We start from the raw sequence: 26,906 nt of genomic DNA on the forward strand, positions 1-26,906 counted from the left end.
GAGGGATTTATTCAAGGTGCGTATATTGTCGTTGCGGACAAACATAAATTACGCCCAACAAAGGGAAACAATTGTAAATTGCGCCCAATATAAATATTATTTTTATGATGGTCATTTAGTGCACTCTTAGTGCACTCTACCCCTCCCAAGCGAAAAAGACATCGATAAAGACCCAGATGGTCGTTTTGATTCAAATTTGAAAAAAAAAATGATAGTCATTTAGCATTACCCAGAGGACAGTACGAGGAGACAACTATCACTGTCCTCCAAAAACGTTTTTTTAGTTTACTTGAGATGAATAAATTAATTAATAAAAACAGGAAAATTTATTTATTTTTTTTTAAATATGGTATTAATTATAGTTTTTTTAATATTATTTTATTAGGTTAAAAATGTTAATAATAAAAAATACAGTAAGTACAGGAAAGATTCACAAGCCGAGTTGTCCTTTAGTTGTCCGAGTTAATGTTGCGGAAGCTGATGCCCAAATATTCGGAGGAAAGTCAGCGAATAAAATATACGTGTTTTAAACATAGCAAGAAAATTGTCTGTCTTCTGGCATTGTAGACATTAATTCATAGTTAAAATAATCGCCAACATTTTCTAGCTCTAAAAATACCGGGTAATGATGAAATCAAGATCACTTAGATAGTTACTTAGATACTATGGGCGCAATTTACTTGTACCCATTTTAGATCCCGAAAAATCCCGGGCGCAATTTACAAACGCCCGTCGTTGCGATGCTCTTAATCTAAATTTATTTTGTTTTATCATCAACCGAATCAAACCGAGATCAAAATATTCTAATCAACGGTCGAGTACGGTAGATTTGCTACCGCAAAACAAACGAGTTGCCACCCTAGGCGTTTGACCGGCATTTGCGACCAACACCGGTTTCGTTGGTTCGTGTTCGGCACACGTAACGCACCCGCTTATCGTGCGGGCAACTTCGCGCACTCGGGAGTGCAGACGCCACACACACACACTACAAGCTAGTGTTACGGTTAATTATCTGGTGTACGTGTGCGCGTGCGAGAACACAAACGGATTACGGGTGTCCGATACTCGTTTCGAACGCGTTTGAATTCCAATAGGTCAACACGCAGACTGTGCACACGCGAAAATGATATCACGTTTTTGATAAATCTAAAAATACGTGCGGGCAAAGTTATCCGCAGCAGTTCGGTACGTGTGTATAGCGCGTACAAATCTACACGTAAACAGTGCGTCTCTATCGTTTTCGAGCGATTTCCTTCCACTCTCGGTTGTTATTATTATCGGCCGCACGTTCGCCTAACCGCTGAATATTCGCATGACCCACATAATCTGGTGGCCGGACGATTCCTGATACAAGCAGATATCCCAGTTGTTGCGGTCGACGCACGTCGCTTTGTGCACTGATGTAACATGCGCTCGTAAACGCGCACTGGCACGCACTCGTACACGGAAAGAAATACAAAAAACGCGCACTCATACACGCGAAACTCTGAGCCGCCCAGTGTAATGTACTGCGGTAGTGGTACAAGAATGAGTACGCCGCGTGCGTGTACGTATAGAGTGTTATATGTTGTTTTGTGCAGAGTCGGTGGCTGTTTTGCTACAGCCGGTCAGACTGGTGAACCGAGTTGTTATGCGTTGCGCGCGGAGAGAAAAAAAAAAAAAAATTAATTTTTATTACTTGTTTTTATTTTCGTATTTATTTCACAATACTCGCACTATCGCAACGATGTATTATATATACTGTAGCGCACGTGTAGGGGATAAAGAGAAAAAAATCCGCGGTTGCCGTTCGCTGTGTGCACATGCGTAAACTCACGCTCTCGTAATAGAACGCGATGTTAAACGAAAACGTCTTTATAACGAGCGCCCTTGCACCGTTTAAGTTTAACAGGAGTTACTATCGGTGGAATACTTCCTTCTTCTGCCCCATCACCGGTAATAGTTACTATCGACCCGTTGAATTCTTAGATTCCAAATATTAAACTTTAATTGTGTTCGGTTACGTATTTAGTACGAGTAATCGTCTCTGTCGAAGCGACGAGAAATTAACAACGTTCGAACGGTACCGTAACGTTTACACATTCTGAAAAGAATTCCGTACGACCCGGACGGTGACCGGACCGCCGCTGGAATACCGTACGAGTCCGGTTGGCCGGGCGGAAGGATAGGGTTCGGGGCCGCGGTGCGCAGGACTCGCGGCCGGTAAACGTTTCCGGGTCGCGTCCCCCGAGAGGGAAGCCGCGATCGGCGCGGCGGTGCGCGCAGGAGACGATCCGCAGGAGGACGCGGGAAACAACCGATCCGGGGACGATCCGCGGTTACCATGGGGGCGATAATTCGGGAAATAAATACGCGCGCGTGGGAAGGCCGCTGGTGCGTACGCAATGTTATGCGACTCCTGGACCGGGTGTTGGGCAACGCGGACGATATTACACACGGTCGTTGCGCGCGGAATGGACGCGGCCGAGCGATAGTGAAAGTGCCGTGCCGATCGCGGTGCGGCGGTGGCGGCGCGCGGCGGCATCTCCGGCGATCGTAATATGATTATCGTTGTTGCGTTTTTCTCCGACGACGGAACACTGGTTGGTGGTCGTCGCTGGTGCCGTTGCGTCGGCCATCTCGGCGTCCGTCGCACCGGTCCCAATGTTATCATCGCACACACCGTTCGTCGGTCGTTTCCGAAAGTTTAACAATCATGAGTCCCGAATCGTTCGTTTCCATAGGCGCAACTAGGGTGTAAAATATTTGGGGGGGGGAGCCCTCCTACCGAAACTTAAAACAACCTGTTGATCACCTCTACTCTTGTATACCATGTTAATTCATTTTAGATTCCGAGCCAAGTTGGATTTACCACGACGTATCTTTTTTTTTTTGTACGCGACACTATTGTGAGTTAAGTATGCTGTATGCAATATTCCATGTATAACATGTAATATTTATGGGGGGCTAAATCTTCGTCTGTACTGCGGCTAATCCCCCCCCCCCCAGTTGCGCCTATCATCGCGCATTTACAATTTCCGTTCGTTATTGACGCATTTTAATAACACTCACGCGTGCACGTTTCTCACCGTGCTTGTTGTAACTCCTGCAAAACACTGTTGCTCGGTGAACACGTTCTTACTGAAACGTTGACCTGTCAACATTTCGTTCCGGTAGAAATGTTCTCGACAAAATATTCCCACGCCGAATGACAAAATATCCAGAGTCATTTGAAAACTTTAACCGCTGATGTTAAAGTTGTGATTAGAAGATTTCATCTCAAAGTGTTTTGTTGGTTCAGAACCGAAAACTATAGTTATAGATTACGAGCTAGCGCTTATAGAATCTTCTGAAGAATATAGTGCAGAGACGATTTAGGATAAATAGTGGATTTTACTGTATTTTATTTTTATTTTACTCGATGTTTATGACGATAAATACAGCCGAGTGGATTAAAAACTTGATATTACTTGGACGCAATACTCGCCCACGAAGTAAAAAAGTGATCCGTTTATATCCATATCTGAAATTCATTTCACGCTTCATATAGTTATCGATTCAAACTACTTTATATGCAATTCTATATGTTACGGCTAGTATTAGGAGTGTGGCTAAACTAATGTTTAGCCACTGCGTTTGGCTAATATCTACATTTCGAAATTTATCCATCAATACTTAACATTATCCAGATGCATATGGCTAATGTCTAAACAACATTATCCATACAAATAATTAAACGGTTTAAGTCGCACAAAAATTCTTTCATTTCTTCTCTTATTCAATAATATTTAATAATATCATAGATTATGGAATAATTTTAATAATAATAGAGTACAATTATTATTAAAAATTATTTACTCAATGATAATATGTACCTATTTTTATTATATAGATTTACGGCCACTTTTCATGACAATGGTAATGTAAATCATGGGTGGCATGACTATTTTTACTCAATAGTCTGAAGACATTGAATACTTTTCCCGAAAACAGTGGGACCCCTATCAACAGTTAATAATGAGATAAATATTATGGTCTCATTTAAAAATTTTTCGAAATTTTTATTTTTATATTTTCTTAAATTCCATGAACTTATTATGGAATGCGATATTTTATAAAAATATTTTTCTAGTCTTGAAAATCAAAATTAACTTAATTAGGATAAACGAAAAAATAATACGTTAATTTCCAGTTAATTTGTAAGGAAATGAGTTAAGTTAATAAGTTAAGCTAATTTATTAGTAATGAAATAAGTTAAGTTAATAAGTTAATTTAACTTAACTTTTAATTTAGTAACTCCTAGGCTTGAAAATAAGATATAGCTACTAAGTACTACAAGCTGGTATCTTAATTACCCTCAAACTTGAGTCGGTAATTACGGTAGATTATTACGGACTGTTTCTATCGAGCACACAATATTGTATGCAACTGCATACATATGAATCTTGCAATCAATATCAATTTTAAAATAATATCAAAATCCACAAAACTGTGTACAATATTTATATTATTGAAAATATTTTACTTACCACGTGCATGGCTCATCTCTATACAACTACCCAACATATCAGTATCCATTTAAAAATTACAATTTCAAAATATTGTATTATTATTGTAAATAGTTTTAAATTTTTAAGTTACCTATGGCTAATGATATTTAGTCATTAGCCGATAACTGTTGGATAATGTTGGTTTTATTGGGTAGTGTTAAGATTATCCATTTGTTTTTGGTGACTGAAGTCCGAAATGTTGACATTAGCCAAAAGCATTGTCTAAACTTAAAATTAGCCGGCTAATCTTAATATTAGCCGTCCTTCGGACACTAGCCGTAACATATATATTTTTGATATGATAATATAATATAAAATACATTTTACATTTAATAAACATTTTTAGTAACTGAAAATAAATAATAGTTAATTCCAATATTTATAAAGAATTATAATATGTTCTAATAATTAAATATAACTAGCATTTTTAAATTTATATTGTTATATATAATGTAATTAATTTAAATGTCTATCCACACAACTTTAAATAACATTTTACTTTAATGGGATATTATTACCGGGATATTTTGTCGTGGAACTGGTGTTACAAATGATTATACAAACTTATCCTTATTTTTGTAACTTTTACAATATCGTTACGCAGAACACGTTTTTATTTATACTATTTAGTCAAATATAATATACCGTTTTCTTTAGTCGGTACCACGTGGCGCGTACAACCGTAGTTACTTCGTTCTTGGTTTACCGCAAATCTTTATTGACAATTAAATTAACACTGTTTTGAAAGTCAATCGGTAATGGGCTGAAAATGTTAAATAGGTGTTTGACTGTATAAGCAGAAGAGGCTGACGGACTTTCTTTCGACTTTTTTTAACATTTAAAAAGATATTTAAAACTCAAATATTTTACAATGCTATTAGTATGCATGGTATCACGTGATGACTTGCAATCTTATAAAATAAATGTTTTAATTTTGTACCGTTGATTGATGGATCGATAGAAACTAATACACGATAATAAGTTTGACATTCTTTAAAATCTATGTAGCTGCGATATTATAAATTATAATATTCAAGTGCCTATAAAAATGTTTACTTAAAAACTATAAAGAGGAACTGAGAAATGTCAAACAAAACTAATATTCAAATTCAATCATAAGTTAAATTATTGAGTATCTATTTAAGTTTTTTTTTTTTTTTTTTAGTGCTTGAATGCGAGTATTTAAATTTTTTAAAATTCTTTTTGAATATTTAAATGCATTTGTAATACCATCAGAATACATTATAAGTATTTGATACTTTTATTCAAATAGGTATTTGATAAGACTGTTCACTTGGCACGCAGGCCTATATCCTTACTGAATAAATTAAAATCATTAAAACACCACTGTTTCAAATCTTTCAGAATTTATAATCCGTGATAATAAATAATACGACGATCCTACGCAAACGTGTCACTCGATTTTAAGAGATTTAAATTATAACAGATTAAAAAAAATGAAAAGAATACAAAAACATATTAATTATATATTTTGTTGTTGTTGCTATAGTATTATACACAATCTCATACGCGTGCACGGATTCAAATATATTTTCACAAATTGCTTCTAAGTTACAACTTTAATGGGTACGTCGTACACTTGTGTAGAATTTACAACTATACCAAATTAAATGAAAATTTGACAGTAAAAGTCGCTCATTTTTACAACTAACCGATATTCGAATAGGGTAATAAAATATCATCAGTTATGAGTTTGTAAATACCAACGAGCTGCAGATATCTTACAATGATTAGTGTGATTTTCTAGAACGAATTATTTTGGATTAATCGATTATTCGAAGCAATAAAAATAATTTTGTGAAATTTTGTCAGTTTTGCATTTAAGATGCATTAAAAAAAAAACAACTAAATCTTCTTTCAAATTATCTTGGTGAATACGCGCGGTTCCTGTATGGTATACAATATATAATATGTATAATATGCACACGTGTGTATAAACACTCTAATATAGGAGCTTAAAATAAATACCAGAAAATATGACGATGTCAGTTCTTAATTTATTATAATTTTCGTTGATCGAAAACAGGTTTCATGAATTTTGCTTTAACAACATTAAAAAGTCTGTCTTCAGAATATTATATTTATATTCGGGTATATACTCGTATTTAGCGTTAGATTAAAACTTAGAACCAGTTGTATTAACATTTGAAATATAATATTTAAAAAGCTATGAGTGTGGATGCAAAATAAAACAATTAGATAACTTCAGATAATTTCAAATAAAATAGCTTTTGTCTGATGTGAATAATAAATAGTTTATTCTTAATGAAAATAAAAATAATGATATTAAAATAATTATGCATGACATTGATTTACAAAGTATAAAAAATCAATATCGTGGAAAAAAACTAATTCTTAGAATTAAAAATGAGTTTTAAAAAAATTGACTTATAATTGGTCATAAATTTCCATAAGGATGTACACAATAGTTTTTTTTAGCTTTTTCAATGTCAAATAGTAATTTGTGAATTCATTTAAAATAGAATAAAAGTGGAAATGTACTTGAAAAATTAAAATTATGAAATAGGTGTTTCCATAGAGGAAAAAATTAATATGGTTATAAAAAGTAGGTATGATACAAACCCGATTGTAAATTATTTTGAAGAATTATTTTTTTTTTTTATTACTTAAACATTAAACATATAATATATAAATATAAAAAAATAAGTATATAAAAATATATTATCGTTTTACAGAGTGTCATACATAAAATTTGCTAAAAGAAAATCACAAAACACACTATTCGTTTTTCATAGTTATATTTAAATCAATTTTCAAGCTTTCGCAAATGCAAAAGCTCTCCAACCAAGACCGGTAATGTGCCCTTTAATATAGCAAGGTACGCAATATTTATTGCAATTCAGCATAGTTACATTTATTTAACAACTAAAACTTATGATATTTACAGAAAGCGATAACACACCATGTACGATTATAAAATATGTTATAAGATTATATATGAACGGTCTAAACGACTTTGCTTCTGGCACTTTTCTGAAAAATTTTAAATTTCTTAGTTATTCTGTTGACATTTATTTTAAATCACATAACATTTGTATTAGGTATGTTTGAACAATTTTTTCCTATCTTAGTATAAATTAATTTAAATGTTCACAGTTTTTTTTTATTTATAAACGTGGACACGTGGCAATGTACAAAAAAAATTATAATTATATATTCAAGCGAAAAAAAAATAAAAATAAACTTTATGTACTTCTTTTGTATTCTTGGTTTGGGTACCTGAATATTTATTGTGAAGTATATGATATATATATATATATATAATTATTGATTTGATTAATATTATAATATTTGGTAAATATTTAAATTTTGCTAGTTGTTTATTCTACTGTTTTTAAAACTTCGATTATCGTGCATCAAAATATGAAATGGCTTATATTGAAAAAACATTTTTTCATTTTTTTTTTTTTAGAAGTTAATTTTTTTTATGAGTAAATATAACAAACCCATAAGTACTTTGGTATTTAACTTTGATAATTTTAAATCCATGGTTCTTTAAAATAGTATTTTAAAATTGTTTTAAATCACTTTACCACAAGGGAAATACGATATACGTGTAAAATCGTTGGATAAATCGACCTTCAAATTCTAATACTGCAGTGAAACAACTGAAATCCAAAACAATATTAGTAGGTAATTGTTTGGTCACTGCTTACAATGTGATTACAATATAATGTTTAATAGTAGTTAATTTTTTAATAACTTTACACATATATTTATTAACATATACGATTTTTATTTTATTTTCATTTATCACCTATTTTATTTCGATTCGTCTATTGTATGCTTCACGTAACTAATTGGAATTAGTATAAAATTAAATAATATAAATATTAATATTAATCGATATTTTCAATATTAATAAGCTACTATACCGACTAAGCAAAATAAAGTATTACATTATTTTTGTAATTTATTTGAATATGTAATTTTTCTTGTAAAAAAAAAACAACACATTTTTTAATCGGTTTTATAATTGATTTATATTTTAGCGAAAAACTAATAGATACTTGTATACTGTAGTATAGCACTTTGAAGCATTTACGTTCATGCGTTTATAATGCTTATACAAATTAAGTGTCTGTAGATACTTTTGTAATATCAGTTGTATTTTTTAAATGTTGAAACGATCAAATTTCTAAAAATAGTTGGAGTAGTAGCTCACATAGCTATAATATGAGATTAATAAGAATATAATAATATTTATAAATAAGTACATATTGATATTTGGTTTGATAACCGCATAAGTATAATTCAAGACCTTGATTACATTTTTTCGTGTTTCCTGGGTATACTGAAATATGTGGGAAGTGCATAAATGAAGAACGAATACATTTAAATCATGCAATTTAACATTTATACACAATTGTTGTTCGCCTTCAATTTTAAGTTGAACCAGAAGTATATTAGATACAATGGCAATATAAAACATAAGAAACAATGTGTTCAGATGCTGGGTTTTAACAAAGCTGAAAGTATTTGGAGTAATTTTTTATTCGTACGTATAGCAAAGTCAAACAATTAGAGTTAACCAATAATTATAAATGTTAGATTAATCAATAATAGATATATCAATAATTACTTCATCAATTACGATCGATAACGGTTGGTTAAAGCTCAACAAAGACGTATTGATATTTTGATTGAAATAATTCATATATATTCAAATATCAATAAGATATTTGTACTCTATCCATTTATTTGTTTCAATTAATGTAAGATAATCCTTTATAATAAATTCATAGAATAGATGATCCATAAAAAATTAATATAAATATTTGTTTAAAGCTTTGGGTTAAAAAATAGTTAGAATTCAAATTTAACCATTTTCGATTATGCATAACTCAATTACAAAGCAAAAATTTCCATTTTTCGTGTATATCTATCTTTGATTCTTAATCATGTACCTAGTAAAAAAATGATTGTGTTGATAGTTGTGATTATTCGATATAATCTCATCAATGAAGAACCAAATAATTATAAAAAATATATACAATACATACTAAAATTATTATATAATTATTAATAGCCAAAAACCGAAATTATTATACAATTATGATTGTTAAAATTCAAATAACCATTAAAATGTTTAAAATTTAATGCATTTTAATTATAACAGTGTGAAGTAATAAAAAGTTCTTAATGATTATGCGGATAATAATTACACTTAATACCTATATTTTTTATATTTATGGGCATAAATTATTGAATTGATAATCATACAACGTATATAACATTTCAAAATCGAAAAAATTGTTTATTTTATTATTTACAAAAACATATACGTATATGGTACACATTTTATTCTATGAACACTTAAATTATGTTCTGCTCATCATATCAAGGTAAATGGACACCTACTTAATAAATAATTCAATTATTCGTGGGAATTATAAAACTAAATTTTTTTTATGTCTGCACTATTGAACCATAAGTTAATTACTAACAATTTTTTAAACGTACAGTTATTATAAATCATGTTATTGTTATTGTGAACCATATGTAGATTTTAATTTACACAACAAAGACATAAAGTTCCAAGGATTAAACATTTGAGCGAACTATCCCTTTGAATTGTATGTATCATAGAAATGTAAATACTACTGTAATCATAATGTATGGTAAGGAAAAGAAAACTAATACCTTGTGTTTAATGCAACAGTAGAGTACTTGCATACACGTGCATTGAGATTTTTGTGTTTTTTAAGTTTTGATCGAAGCAAATAATGAATTAATTTTAGAAATATGTTTTTCTTCTACCATAAAAGCTTTTTTACGGTAACGATTTCGTATTGAAAATGTACACTACATTCGAATGTGAACAAATTTAACAGAGAAACGGAAATTTTTCTATTATTTTTTTATCTCAAGGAAAATTATTTAGTAATAACGTTTAGTCTAGTCTGCGACCGTATGCATTCCTTGGGAATCTGGAGATTTGACATAAAGAATTTTTTCGTAAACGTTTTAGATTTTTAATAATGTATCTTGCCAGTTTATTTTTTCATACATTTTGTTCCATTAACATTTCAGTACAATCTATATAACATTATATTAACACACATTTACTATACAATAAATAATTTAATTAGTTGATTATAACTAACTATTCGATTTGGAAGTAGAACAGTTCAATGTGTTGCTTCGAATAGTGTTATCTAATAATTTATTTTTGCATAAATTTCGAATGTAAAAGTGGAAGTAATTTAATGTGATAGAATGTTATTGAATTAATTATTGATTCAAACGCATCTTTGACTATTGCCACGACGAGAGACGAGCAGCTAACGTTATCGGTAATATACTCGTATAATAGAGTATATTAAAAATACCTTATAATAGTTGTACTATATCGCATTTCAATCTGTTATGCACATTTGTTATTAAAACTTTAGTGTATTCTGGAGTGTAATAGTATGGGTTGTACGAAACTAGTGACTTTAAAGTTATTTATTATAATACGTTTTCGATGTCATAATTATTATTATATAATTTAAAAATTACAATATATTTAATAATGCATAACCCTAGTATGGATATATTCACTCACAGTGGTTTTTATTATGTTTCGAGCGTGATTGGCTTACAGATATCTTTTAAATTTATCATTTTTATTCGGTAAAATATTTTGAAATTTATTACAACTCACCAAAATAAATTCTTCGTCAAAATGTATTATTCAAACATCGGAAACAGTATTTGAAAATATTTTGAAAAAAATAACACATAAAATTCGACAAATTTTAAAATATGATTACATTTTAGTTTTCTAATTGAGAAGTTTAAACTAGATCAAAACAAATAACTTATGCGTTTATTGTAGATCATTTTTTCATTTATATATTATCATCAACGGTATTATTCAGAATTTTATAATTATTTATTATATCATTTATAAGTATTATTTATTACAATTACCGTTTTGCCTTTAATCCAATCTGAGTGCATTATCATGTCACGTACATCCACTTGTTATAGATTTATACGTATATATACAGCACACTAATGCAGTGCATTTAATTAAAATTTACTAAAAATTGTCTTATAATAAATTGCAAACACGTTATTTTTAATAGTGATTAGTAATATTATTAAAATTATATGCCGTGACAATGTATTTACTAAGTGATGGCGATTTTTGTAGTACATAAAATTATAATAATTTATTTTAATTACGATGCATTAAATTTAGATGATTAATGACACTTCTATACCGTAATGGGATTGATAATTATTACACATTTTAAAATTTATTTTTATCATATTCATTAGTACATAAAACTGTTTATTTGTTTTTATGCTACTTATAATATACTCCATTATGTCCAGACGAATAAAAATAAACAACCAATTATTCGGTCAGAAATAACTTGCAATGTAAATGATATATACATTAAATTCGTTTTGCTCACCTCATCTGAGCAAGATAATGATGTAATCAGTTTAATTAAAATTGAACGACACATTTTTACTGCGTATGTTAAACCTTTATGGTAAAAGATTATGGTTTGTCCAAACATGGTTGAGTAATTTTTGTGCTGGTTTTCTTGTTCACAATTTTCCTGAAACTACCGGCAAATCCTGTGAAATGACCTTAATGTTTTATATACCATTATATTAATATATTATTCAATGTTGGTATGTACCGTGACACTAGTGACAGTTACTCGTGTTGAGATTTTATACGGTTTCAGAAATGCTTCTTTTTTTTGCGATAAAAAGGAAAACATTTTGTTGGAATAATTTATCGTCTTTGACTTAACACGTATTATATACTAATATAAGTAAAATAATTGAAAAAAATTAACACCAAGCAGTAGGTAGTCACAATAGACGAGCATAAATTTATTTCTACTATACTGTGAGAATAATTAGTTATTATTTTTTTCGTATTGCTGAGTTTGAATCTTATTTCATTGTTTTTCAATACATATGTTAATTTGTTACGTATCATTTGTTATTAATTTAAATAACGTTTTGAATTGGGTCATTACCCGTATATTACTATCAATAGATCATTAATCCAAAAAAAAATGTAGTAGTTAACTTGTTGCTTTGTTGTTCGTAATCGATATACTCAAAGTAGTCAAGGTCGCTACCGCAGTAATGCAATGCAGATAACCAAACAATAAACTGTTGATACATTTTTTAGTTAAATTAGTGCTGTAAGCAAAGTTTTTTACGCGGATGTTGTGGACCGGTGCTAGCTGGAAATCGCGTGAAAAAATTCGAAATTCGCTGATGGTAGTGACAGCAAATATCATCTGTGGTATAGCAGTTATTAGAATAAGTAAATGGAAAGGAACTTATTGTCATATTAACCATCGAAACTTGCACGCGTATACTCATTCCAACAATCTTCTACCATTGATCAGTTTTAGTGCAAAGATCTCGTCTTTAGTCGATTACTTAACTTATACACATTTATAAACATTATAATAGTTATATTTGCATTATCATACAGTTAGATATAGATGCGTAATTACCTGCTGGATACTATTAATAGTATGTATTTAATATGACAGTAATCATCGTTATTACAATTTAATAAGTGTATTTATTATACATGTGCGTTTTAATTAAATTATTTTATTGACTTGTAAAATTTAATTTTTCAGATTTAAATACCAAAAAATGGATAATTTCGATGACATAGAAAGTGCCAAATCCCATCACCATCTCATGAAAAGACCACCAGTTGATATCGAATTTTCAGATTTAACTTACAGTGTACCACATGGTCCAAATGGTGAGAAATTGTATAAAATATATTATTTCACTGATCTTTTACAGTGGTTATATGAAAAAAAAAATCGTCCAAATCTTACCAACAATGTGGCTTTTTCAGTATTAAGGATTATCATTTTTACCTACTATATTGTTAGATTCACAACATTTCCTCGTAATCTAAAATTAATACACCAATAAACTAATATTATGAAGTAAAAATAATTGATAACTAAATTACCATTATATAACTAGATAAATTATAATTAATTATCAATCGATATAATGGTAGTGAAATTTGATAATATATTGCTTATGATTAATTATGAAAACTGCAGTGTACAAACGAATTAAATAAAAATTAAAAAGAAAACTTTCTTCCAGTTATTATTTAACACTATATATTTATCGTACATGTCACATTACGAACTAGGTTTCCTCAGTTAAATTATTATGATTTTTATTTCTTTTTTATGTATATATAGAACATTAGTAGGATTACATACATAATACACGTATGCCATTACATAATACATATCATTTGTTTGTATTACAAATAACAATAAGCGTTGCGCTGCATAAAAAAACTGAAACTTCATTAATTATTCATGAATAGAAATAGATATTTAGTATCATTACTTTTTTAAAATATACTACTTTAATCACATATATATGTATAACTTTGAAAAATCACGTCTTCATTTTAGCTAAGATTTGAAAAAAGTATAGTTTGAAAATATTATTGCATCATTTGTTGGTAAAAACAAAAAACTAATAACTGTGGATTTAAATTGGCTTAGTTAATATAGACTTTAAACTCTATAAACTTATGTATATTTTAATTTTTACTAAAAAAATTCTACATGTGTATTAAATGGATTTTTTTCAACTACGTGAATATGTTGTGACATAACATAACGTTGATCTACTAATACAAAACAGCAGAATATTAATTATACAATTCAATGAACATACATTCAAACATTCGTAGAATAATAATTAGTAAACGTTATATATTACATTTTAACAAGATGAAGATATATAAATTTATACATATTTATATATATTTAAATCACCTTAGTCTTTACATACAAATCGTCAATGATGTAAATAATTATAGGTCTCAAATAATAATAACAAAATAATAATACAAAATTGTTTATAATTAAACAAGGCATAAAATGATTTAATTATTCTAGTAACTAAATTTATTGGAATAAATTAAAAATTAAATATTACTTAATGCATAAAACTTAAATTTTCCATTATTATATAACAAATATAACTTAATAGAAATTATTAATACAATATGAGTAGAAAATTAAAGAATCAAAATAATGGTTAAATGCGAAGCTTTTTGAATAGTAGTTGTGATTTGGTATTACATTTTGGTTAATCGTTTAGTAAAAAAATATTTTCAAATCATAAGTCACAATATACATATATTAGTGATTTCTATAGTGAAATATAGTTAGTCCACAGTAATAATAAAATGGGGCTTCTGAGTCCATTTTTTACAATTTTAAAATATATCAAGGAGGCTTCTGAGTCCATTTTTTTTACAATTTTAAAATATATCAAGGAAGTTTCTGAATTATACTGAGATATACTATATTGTAATACTATTTTGTTTATACATTTTTTGCAATTATTTTTTATTATATAAGTGTTAGTTCGTTATGTACCATTGTTTCAATAACTTGTCCGCTTTTGTATAAGCTTTTAAATTTTATTTTCAATAAATCACTGAACCTGGGTTATTTTCCAGATTATTGGAAAAAACCGTTTGTGACCCCAATTCATAAGACAGGAGATAGACATAATATTACTAATTATAGACCAATTTCAAAACTGTCTATTATTCCCAAAATATTTGAAGCCTTAATAACTAAAAAATTATCCATAATTGTTTCTCCTCTTATCTACAGATATTACAATAATTACAATTATTATTACAATAATTATTACAATAACCAACACGGGTTCAGACCAAAAATGTCAATTTCCACTAATGTTCTACTTTACCAGTCCAAAATACTTAAAGCCTTAAATGATCATGTTCAAATAGATTCAATCTATACTGACTTTCAAAAAGCTTTTGATAAGGTCCAACATCACTTACTTCTTAAGAAAATATCTACATTTGGAATTCATGGAAATTTCTTAAATTAAAAATTGACTCAGAAGCCCCCTTTTATTACTACTGTCCACTTTTGTAATATCTATGTCTACACGATAGTTTTAAGAACAGAATAAATAATTTGACAAAAAGGTTAGTTTGTTCTTAAATTTGAAAAATATTGATAAATATTATTAAATATCTAAAAATTCTATCACAGTTACTCTTTTACTGAAGAAATTGATTGATAAGTATGTATATTACTAAATAGAAACAAGTATTCAAAATTACATGGTCCTTTCTCTTTTACTTGTTGAAAGGAAAAGTTCTTTCTGTTTGGATGGACAAATAATGATATATTTATATATATACTACGGGTAAAGTTCGAAAATGGGTAGTTTACACATTACTGGGGTAAAGTATACTTTATTTATATGAATAGCATATGTACATTATCCGGTGTGCTATGGATAAGGCATGAAGTAGGAAAAAAAACCAAATCATATTCTAAAAAAAAAATTATTAAGTTAATATTTTATACATGAAAAAATGTAAAAAATTAAATATAGTTATTTATTGGAACATTTCAGATTCGAGTGGCATTTTAAGTTGCAAAATATCTCTCCAGATTTATATTTACTCGTACATTTATTTGTTAAACAATTATTTTTACACAAACATTTTTATAACTTTAACACCAAAAACAGATTGTACATTAACTATTTCATACAAAGTTTTTTTTATAGCCGACACTTATAAAATATTTTTTTTATGGTTCATTATAATTTATTTGTTTTTTATCACGTTTCTTATTTCAAATAATATGTCATAATATTTTGATTCCTTTAAATTTATCGAATTCTCATTCTTTTCATTAATTAATTTATTAAAACTCTCATCAAATTTATCTTTTTAAGAAGACATTTTTTTTAAAAAAAACTAAATGATCAACCATTAATAGACCGAATAAGTGAATTCGAAAATTGAAAAAAATCGAAAAATCGCACTATACTGAAGTTAAAAAATATTATACAGTATCAATGCACACGATTTATCATAATGTATAATTTATACTCGTATTTTATTAATATTATCTGCAATTGATATTTTATTGTATTTTATTTTATAAAAACACTTTTTCCATTAAGTAAATATTGTATAAATTACCCGGTTGTTGTAACTACAAAATAAACGTTTTACAAAAATGTTTACTTTATTCAATAGGCCTAAGTAGTGTTCCCATTACCTGGGTGATGTGTACATTACCCGCTTTTTAAACTTTACCCGTTACATATTTACATTATAAAATTAAACCAAATACGTGTATTAAATAAATGTACCTCGAATCTAATCTACTTAAAAATATTTGTACAACGTTATATTTTCTTCGGCGATTATCAAAACAAATTCTTCATTTTGTAATAATATTTTTGGACTCTATACGTATTATACAGAAAACATGTTTAATAATATTACAAAGTGCTAAGCCATCAAATACCAATTATAGAACATATTTGAAATACGATTTGTTGAGATTTCGGTTTAATAACTGCAATGAACTATCAAATCGATTGTTTTATTTTCTTATTTGATATTTTTTTTCTTCAAAGCAATCTGGTGGTGATTATTTAATCTTGAAACGAATAAATTATTTATTTCATATATATATATTTTTTTTTAATATAATTATGTTAAGTGTCTTGTAGACGATTTTAAATAATGGTGGCTGTATTATAGAAAATACATTACTATAAATGTAACTTGCTTTACAGATTCCCAAGGCCGTTAAAGTTGCGAATAACATACAGCTGTATAGTAAGGACAACGACCTCGTGTAAACTCTTTTAACGAAACTAGTTATCCATTGCTAAATCATGTAAACAATTTGCGGTACAGGGTAATGTGGAATTGTGTGTACAAATACTATTGGATTTCGTTAGATTTTACATAATCGGACGACGTATAAAATTTTTTTAATAAATATATTACAATAATAATTGAATGTTATAACCGCATGATTTTTGCATTTCAATATGAACTATTTATAAACGATGATGTATTGAATATTCGTTAAAAATTATCGAAAAATTAAATGAATAATAAATGTTTTACAAACTATTATTTGTTGATTTTCTATGGCAATTTATGGTGTTGTAAATTACGAGAATCGAGATAAGCTCTGTTTTATATTTGTAATGACAGCTAAAAAATAAAACATTTTTCTTATATTGCGCTAATAGACAAATATAATAAACACAAATACAAAATAAATTTATAAAACACGAAACAGTTTTATTGTTCTTATGATTTCATACTTTCAATGTTTTTAATAATATTATATTTTTCATCGCATTATCTATTCCAGGTTTTTAAGATAAAATGTAGTTTTTAGAATTTTACATCAAAATCTCAAAAACTAAAAAAAATTGCTTAAATCATAGACCTTATACTCAATATAAGATGTATGGCATGAATATGAACTAATATAAACGTGTTACGTGCAGATTTAATTAACTGATTTTCCATCAATAGTACGCACGAATTGCTACGATTTATATAAGTGCTAAATACAACTCGCAAAGTAGACGTAACAATAATGTATCAATAGTAAAATGTAATTAGCTATCGTATTTATAAGTATCTATTAGCTGCTGTCCTATTGAACTTGTTCGACTTTTACATTAAATATTAGCATATAGTTTTAATTTTATCAACACGCAGTGCACGTATAAACCAGTTCATTAACATTGGAAACAATAATAATTAATAGTGCAGAGAAATTCGAAAATGACCTATCTGAAGTATCCATTCTGCTGATAAGATTTGATAAAATACATTCAATCGAGTATAGTGTGTTACGCGAGATTTTTGGGTTAAAAAAATACATAAAAAAAAAAAAAATCATATAGTTTTAGTATAGATAACCTACAAAACAGTTCTGTAAGCTGATTACGAGCATGTACTATTAAGCCAAATGACCTAATACTTCCACGCATATATATTATACAGCAACTGTATCAATATTTATTTATTTTTTAATACCGATTAAGTAGAGTCTCGGTGGAGGGACTACTCAATTGTATTTAGATCATTGTAAAAGATGATGCACCGGATACAAAGGTCAAACCGGTGTAATTTTATCGAATCAATAATAAAGAACCATACTATTTATATTAACACCTATTGTTGAACATTATATTTCACCTACATATACGTTTAACACACTGAACTTAACATATTGATAAGTTTATTATATTTTTTTCTGTCGGAACTTATGATAACACAACGGAGAAATTAATAGATTCGTTGTAACATTCAACTCATACATTACGTATTATATTACGTGACCACTGACCAAAATGTACGCATCTTTTACAATTTCCAATCACAGAACAGTTAAGTCAAGAAGGACTATAAATATACTTTGGTATAAAAAAATTTCACTACAAAATTATTATTATATACATGTGTAAATAATGATTAAATGAAGGTACCAACAATTTAATTTATACACTATTTTAAATTGTAACAGCAAATGATCATAATATATACGAGTATATAAATTTATTTATTTTTTTAAATACGAGATGCACCATAGTTAAAACACACATTAAATTGTGCTCAATTACCTATACTCAAATAAAGTTAGAGTTGTAAAAGGAAATGGAATTTGTTTTACATATTTTGCATAGTTTAATACAAAATTAAGTCTTTTTTTAATGTTTTCATTTGATATTTAATAATTTATGAATAGTTATTCATACATATATATATATATATATATAATTATTTTATAATTATTTAATTTAAATTATTTGTCGGAGCTTATCTCTTATGAGGTAATCATCTGCGGTAGGTAATCATGTGACTATTTGAATGATAAGTTTTATGAAAAATATTCTTTAATAGATTTGGTCAATTTAATGCCTACTTAGTATGTTTATAAAAAACCACTATATCTTACAACCTTAAATTTGTATTTAATGACATTTCTTATAATTCAATTTTTTTTTGACTTAGTTGAAAATTTAAAACTTGAAAAAAAAATTACCAGTTTTCTCAGGTCCTATGTGTGCACAAGTTTGAATGATTATTTTAAAACCTAATTTTACAGTACAAAAATTAAACAATAAAGATGACTAAGAGTTAATACCTATACCTACCTAAGTAGGTATAGGTATTAATAACATTAATTAGTAACACTCAACATTTATAATATTTAACACGAAACAACTAGGTATGAATATTAAAAGATTTATTTTTCTTGACTGGCTTTGGTCATACTTAAGTTAGACCACAGGCTAGTTTAGAAATTTAGTTTAATTTATAATTGTTATAAAATTCCGGGGCTGTTTTACGATCCCAAGATGTCGGGATATTTAGCTAAAAAAACTAACAACGCGCATATTATTCAATCCAATGAACGTATTTATTTGATTTCAGTTTAATACGAAAGATTTAAATATAATTACTGTAGTATTCAAATGAAATATCGTTAAAAACATTTTTTTTTTCTTCTGACAGGATCGAAAATCATACTACGGAGCGTAAGTGGCTTGTTCAGATCCGGTGAGCTGACAGCGATTCTCGGACCGTCTGGCGCTGGAAAGAGTACGCTGATAAATGTACTGGCTGGATATAGGTATATTAATTTTGTTGCAAACCTATTTGCATATACCGAGTCACACTGTTCGACACGGTTTATTCATATTATTGGTTCGTCAGGTGCGGCGATGCCAGAGGTTCTATCATGGTTAACAGCAAACCCAGAGACATGAAATCGTTTCGAAAAATGTGCCGTTACATAATGCAAGAAGACCTTTTGCAACCATCGCTCACGGTGATGGAGTCCATGAAAATATCCACTGATCTGAAGCTCGGCCACACGATTACAGATGACATCAAACTCGAAACGGTAATAAATAGCACTGCGTGTCCGCGATAATTGATATCATTACGATCTAATACTATAATATGGTACGTTGTTGTTTTTCTAGATCGAAAGTATTCTTGAGATGCTTCGACTCACCAAAGCCAAGAACACCCTTATGGAAAATCTATCCGGTGGTGAACGAAAAAGACTGTCAATCGCTCTGGAACTCGTTAACAATCCTCCAGTAATATTCTTGGACGAACCAACGACGTAAGCGCTTTTATAATACTCGAATTCATGTAATTGTAATTATCTTATAACGCATCGGTCATTGTATGACTATTATGTATACGAACTTTACTTAGCCTCTTGGTTAACCTCACGTATCAGTGATAGAACGCGTTTAGCCACACAATGCTCTTAAATTTTACTTCAAGGATTTATGCAATGTAAACTTCAACGTTCAAAATGCATTCGTTACTTTCACGTGCATTTTTTTTTTCTGTACACCACTTGTGTTTCTTTTTATGAGTAGGTGCGCAACGAAGGCATGGCATTAACATTTTGAACGATCAATAAAATGACAAGTGTTAAATTTTGTACAATATTTGTGTAGGTAAAATGTTTCAAAATAAATATTCGACTATCGGTTTGATAAATTGCTCGAAACAGAAAGTCTTCGATCGAAATGGGGTTTTTTATTTATCTTTTATCACGATTATTATTTTTGAACAGTAAATAAATAAAATAACCACTCCGGTTATTGTTGCACAATTTTCAATTTTTGAAAATGTATTTAAAAAAAATCAAAAAAAAATCGCTTAACTTCAATTTAACTAAACATATTTAACATAAAATAACAATACTAAAAGACTATAACACTACAAAACGTAAACGACAGTTTACACATTTCGCTTTGTATGCTTATAACCGTCGTAACCGGTACACATAGTAGATGTAGTGTAGCACATCGATATCGCCCATTTGAATTTCATGGTCAGGGGAAAATTTCAATACTTGTTCACCTTAAAATAAATATACTATCGCTACGATCGAACTCGCCAATCTTCTTTGAGTTCTTCTCATTCGTTTCGTATATTAGAAATCATCCCAGCAATATTGTTCCTGACAAAAGATGCAAAAGTCGATACAAATAATCGTTTGATGTTTTGTTAATCCTGTTCGATCAAGGTATTCTTCTTTTTCACACACATACATTTATTACTTAGATCTTTTCTTGTAATATGAGCGTAGTGTTATATACATCATTGGTTATTCCTCGTGGTATGTTTCATGATACCTTCTAGTTTCTGAGCTTTTTCTGATTTTGTTGAACTCGGCTATAGCTGGTGATGAAAATAATAAAACGCCAGTCAAACGGACCGATTGAACTTGTACCTAAGTGAAACGGTTTTAAATATCGTGATTCATGATTCATGAATTACAATGATTGTCGCCAAAACTTTTGTCTCGCCTAAACTATGTGTTTCGCAGTGGTCTCGACGACTTGTCCAGCACACAATGCGTGTCGTTACTCAAAGAACTCGCCCACGGCGGTCGAACGATCATTTGTTCTATACATACGCCCAGTGCCAGAATATTTGCAATGTTCAGTCACATTTACATAGTGGCCGAGGGACAGTGCATGTTTTCCGGAGTCGGTCAGGACATGGTCCCTTACCTTTCCAGTATTGGACTTAACTGCCCCAAACACTTTAACCCGGCCGATTTCAGTGAGTACAATTATCTTGACGACCATAAATCCAATAATATCACTCTAGTTAATCGCTTAGGAATGAGAAAAAAAACACTATTAAGTACCGTCGCAATTAATCGTTTCGTTTTACAGTGATCGAGGTCTGTAGCAGAGAGTACGGGGATTTTTCGGAAAAAATGTCTTCGTCCGTCGACAACGGTAAATGTCTGAGGTGGCACAAAGACAATTCGGAGACGAGGAAGCCAATTGTGCGCCGAGCTTCGCAGTACGACACGGTCTCCAAACATCATTACGATTTTTCCAGTTCGGGATGGTCTCAGTTTAAAGTACTCCTCAGGCGGATGGCGATACAACACAAAAGGAATATTGTAAGGAAATCTCGTAACAACAACACTGCAGCGGCGTAGGCAAGGGCAGTGTTCCATGGTTCTTCCCCCATCCCCTGAAATATCTTTCTCCTCGCAAAGCTTTAGCGTTGATCATCTCTTCGGCTTAGCATCGATCTGTACGAGCGAAACCTTGGGCCGATCTCAGACCCTGCTTACGTTGCCGTAGAACAGTAACATAATTTATACTCAATGAGTATTACCCATACACGAGAAAAAAACGACTTCGACAACGACACTTAAATCATCAACAACGTGTTTTGCGTTCGAATTTTTTCAGGCTTACTTGCTGTTCAAATTCTTCATGTACACGTTCATCGGCTTCGTGGTCGGCGGTATGTTTTTCCAATTCGGCAACGACGGCTCTCGGACCCTTTACAATTACGGTTTCATGTTCATCACCATCATCGTGTTCATGTACACGCCACTCATGCCGGTGCTGTTGAAATGTGAGTATTCACTTTTGTAGTCTCGTCCTCGTCGCGTTTCGAACGATTGTATTTATTGCGATGAAATGTTAATCGCGCGCGTGATTTCAGTTCCCCACGAAGTCCAGCTGTTGAAACGAGAGTACTTCAACCGTTGGTACGGGCTGAACGCTTACTTTTGCGCGCTCACTTGTTCGCAACTCCCGGCGCAGGTAAGACGAATCGCCTTCAATTTCTGTACCGTAACAACGTTACTACATTCTGTATTGTTTTTTATCTAATTTTCGATTTTCGATTTTCGATTTTTTCTCAGCTCATTCTGTCGTCGGTCTACATAGTGATAACTTATTTCTTGACCAATCAGCCATTGGAATGGGATCGGATGCTCAAGTTCTACGTCATTTGCGTGATGGTGTCCTTGTCGTCCGAAAGTCTCGCGTACGCCCTTTCTTCTCAACTCAACGTTACGGTAAGCGCCTCAATATCTGTTCATAATAACCGTGTCCGTGCAGTGTAAACAGTGACGCACTGTCGTGCGTCAATTCACCGCTAAAATGGACGAAAAAAAATGAAAACAAACATTAAGCGTCCGACGGTGGCGCCCGTGGACAGATTTTCAGGACTAAGACGAATAAATGGGTTTACACGGACATAATTTCATACAAAACTATTTCTAATTAGAGATTACGGTCGGTTGGACTACTGCAGGCAAAGTAACTAGCCCTAGGTGACAGTCGGTTAATAATCGCATTTGGCATGAGATTTCGAACCAAGGTCATGGTGTAGTAAGAAATAATTCATCGTTATTATTCGTAATCATTTCATCATGGCTAAAATTGTTGAACATAGGTTGAAAAACCAATTAACTAACCTAAACTATATTTTTCTTTTTTAACACTGAAGATAAATGAAACAGCTATTACGATTAGGTATTTTATAAAACTGACAATCCATAAAATAAAAACTTTTATTTTTATTGAAAAAAATATAAACGGTTGCGAGACAAGGCTTAACATAATTTTTAAATTTCAATTTTTCCCCTTACTTAGGATAAAGAAAATTATTAAGAAAATCGAAAATGTTAAATATTATATTTTGTGTTTGCACTCAAAAACGTACACTTAAGATATACGAGCTAAAAATACTATCGTTGAACGCTATGATATCCGATCAATAATCTAGGTGTGTTTGACACCTATGATTATTGACCAATTGACTTAGTAAAACATTTGCACACCGTTTTAGTTAAATGTTTCCAAATTCCATTGTAGTCTCTAACTACTCGTAAACCGTTATTTATGATTTCCGAATAACCAATCGTCACACGTCATTCATGAAAACCTAACTGGCAATACGAGAACTGTTACTAGATGCATATAGGTACCTATTAAAGCGATCATGAAGTTCAATATTAGCCGTGTAATTAAAACGCACGCCGAGGTTCTACGTCTTTTTTGTTTCGTTAGTCATTATTGTGTTGGAGGGTTTTTTTTTTAAGCGTTTCGTTGAAATATAATGACGATATCTATAAATTATGAGCCATAACGTTTATTCCAAACATGTTTTAAATAGCAATTATCTCCGTCTGTTTTCGAACACATAATACAAGACGTGAGAAGATTGTATTTACAAAACGTTGCGCAGATTGAAATTTATCAGAAATAAAAAAAAATATTTGTTAATGATTAAACCCATTCCTATAGTCTTGTAGTCAAGTGTTGTACTGTACTAAAAAATAGTTAAAATTTCCAATATTTTTTTGATTTAATATACGTTCATATTAGATATTTTATGGATTTATAGTTTTATAGACTAATAAAAAATTAATTAATTTTATAGATTTATATTTATAAATTTATATTATTCTATATTATTCAATTAATGTTTCTATAAATACAAGAACTTTGAATTTGTCTATAATTAATCATTGAACTCAAAGATTTAACTGTTTATACGTTTAAGTTATAGATTTTGATTTATAAAAAAAAAAAATCGAAAAATAATTTTTTTCAAAATATTTGCACAAAAAAGTGCTTTTTAATATAAAAGTCAATATTCGTTGAAAATAAAATCAAAAAATAATGTTAAAAGCGAGTTTTTTACTTTTTCCCGTTCTACAGCAAAAGTACGTAGCGATTATTCACATGAGAATTGCATTTTTTTTTTCAAAACAGAATAACCACTGAATAAAAATAATTCATCTGAAATACTATTAATGACCAATTTTCAATCTTCTTCTTTTTCTCCTTCGATGTTTTTAAAGGCCATCGAGGCCAATATTTTCAATTTTATCAAACATAAAGCGCTTAAGGCTTTCGGTACAGATGAACACTAGTGCATTAAGGTCCAATGGAAAACGGAATGTTATAAAGTCACGCGGAAATGCGTTGCGATGAAACGTGGGCTTTACAACTGCCCGATAATAATGATTACGTTGCATGCGGTTACAGAACAGCGTGTTCCTGGGACCGTGCTTGGCGTGCCCGATGATGCTGCTGTCATCGTTCGGGCTGGGCTACAAGGAGGAAGAGATCCCGGCGCTCATCCGGCTGGGCATGAGCCTCAGCTACCTGCGGTACGGGGTCGAGGGACTGGTGATGTCCGTGTACGGCAACGGCCGAGCTCGACTCGACTGCCCCAAGTCGGAGGATTACTGCGATCTGCGGGACCCGTCGGCCCTGTTTGACACGGTTGGCATGTCCGAGGTGTCGTACGGTAAGTCGCTGACCCTTCTGTGCCTGATGTTCATCGCGTTCAAGGTTACGTCGTACGCGATGCTCAGATGGCGGCTGAGCACCAACCCTTCACTGCTGCTCAAGCTCGGCTTCGTCGGACGGTTCATCAAAGCTCACTTCAACATCCCTCGTTAACCTGCCCGGCAACGGCAGTGCGTCGTCCTCAGCGCGGCGCGCCCGTGCGCAGACAATCCCGCCGAGGATCAAGGATTCCTGGTTCTCCGCGCAGCAATACGAGGGTCCGACAAGTCCTCGCGGCCACACGTTGCCGTGCAGTCGGTTTCGGCGACGGATCTCTTATGCTCTCGTATCATTACAACAATTCTCTCGTCGTCGTCGTCGTCCTGCTAACGCGCGGTGAACACGCAAACGATACGTACACGATTGTACATTATTATTTTTTTATTATCACTACTATTATTGTATTTTACTATTATTATTATTATTATTATTATTATTATGTTAGATACAAGTGTTTGAACGTACGCGCTATACACTCGGTGGCGGCTAGGAGCGTATCGCGTATAAGCCTGATGAAAAAATGTCGTGCTCGCGAAACACTCCGTACGCGCATCGATAGTTATCGATTCTACCGCGTTCGATTACGTACGATTTTATTTCAGTGCGTTTCAATAACATCGTGTAAATTGTGCCATTGGTCCAACGTAACAATCGTGTGTACATAACGTCCGGACGATGCAGGGTCTACGGTTTCGCGTACACGTCGTGCACGGCCGAGCGCGCGCAAAATAACGATATTATTGCTCGAGTGCGCAAGACCGCTACGCTGTACTACATTTATATCCCACGTCGTTGTTCCGGTGTGATTTGTTATGTTACGTTACAAGGGTAGTATTTAAAAACACGTGTATATTAGCAGACGCTCGTACTACAAACAAAATGTTATTAGCCTAAATCTGTGTTTTATTTTGTCGTTTTGTGTATAATAAATTTATTAGGTGATTGTATTGTATATTGTAAGGACGACAATATTATGCATATTATATGTATATGTATGTATACGATGTATGTTTAATGTTTTTATAAAAATTATAAAATCTCGTAAGTGGTTTTAATGATTTGTTGTACGAAACCGACGTTTTCCCAATCCTCTTCCATATGTTTATATTTTTTGTCCGTCTGTTTTTCAAAAAATACCATTCATCCTTATGGGAACACAGGGTTTTCAATGGTAAAATAAAACATTGTGGTTTAATCGTGAAAACGATACCATAATATGCAATACGATACGTACTTGAATAATATAATATTTTATTTGAAAAATAACTGAATTTAACAAAAATGTTTCTGAAATATTTAAAGAGAACAGAACTACGTTATGCATATTAC

The 26,906-nt window shown here is 30.8% G+C and overlaps 1 protein-coding gene across 2 annotated transcripts in view; it reads left to right on the forward strand.

Annotated features, from left to right (window-relative positions):
* The window catches only part of LOC112684899 (ATP-binding cassette sub-family G member 4-like), a 51,737-nt gene extending 25,184 nt beyond the window's left edge, over positions 1-26,553 (forward strand). For both annotated transcript variants that reach the window (XM_025556639.1, XM_025556633.1), the window contains exons 2-11: positions 13,190-13,320; positions 19,942-20,059; positions 20,143-20,332; positions 20,415-20,560; positions 21,785-22,023; positions 22,140-22,375; positions 22,674-22,842; positions 22,933-23,033; positions 23,135-23,290; positions 25,272-26,553. In XM_025556639.1, the coding sequence (XP_025412424.1) occupies positions 13,206-13,320; positions 19,942-20,059; positions 20,143-20,332; positions 20,415-20,560; positions 21,785-22,023; positions 22,140-22,375; positions 22,674-22,842; positions 22,933-23,033; positions 23,135-23,290; positions 25,272-25,691 (1,890 nt within the window). In that variant the 5' untranslated portion in view covers positions 13,190-13,205 and the 3' untranslated portion in view covers positions 25,692-26,553. The remainder of the gene's footprint in view (positions 1-13,189; positions 13,321-19,941; positions 20,060-20,142; positions 20,333-20,414; positions 20,561-21,784; positions 22,024-22,139; positions 22,376-22,673; positions 22,843-22,932; positions 23,034-23,134; positions 23,291-25,271) is intronic.
* The last annotated feature ends 353 nt before the right edge of the window (positions 26,554-26,906 follow it).

The sequence above is a fragment of the Sipha flava genome, unplaced genomic scaffold, assembly GCF_003268045.1.
Source record: "Sipha flava isolate LNK unplaced genomic scaffold, YSA_version1 106_pilon_pilon, whole genome shotgun sequence".
Taxonomy (NCBI): Eukaryota; Metazoa; Arthropoda; class Insecta; order Hemiptera; family Aphididae; genus Sipha; species Sipha flava.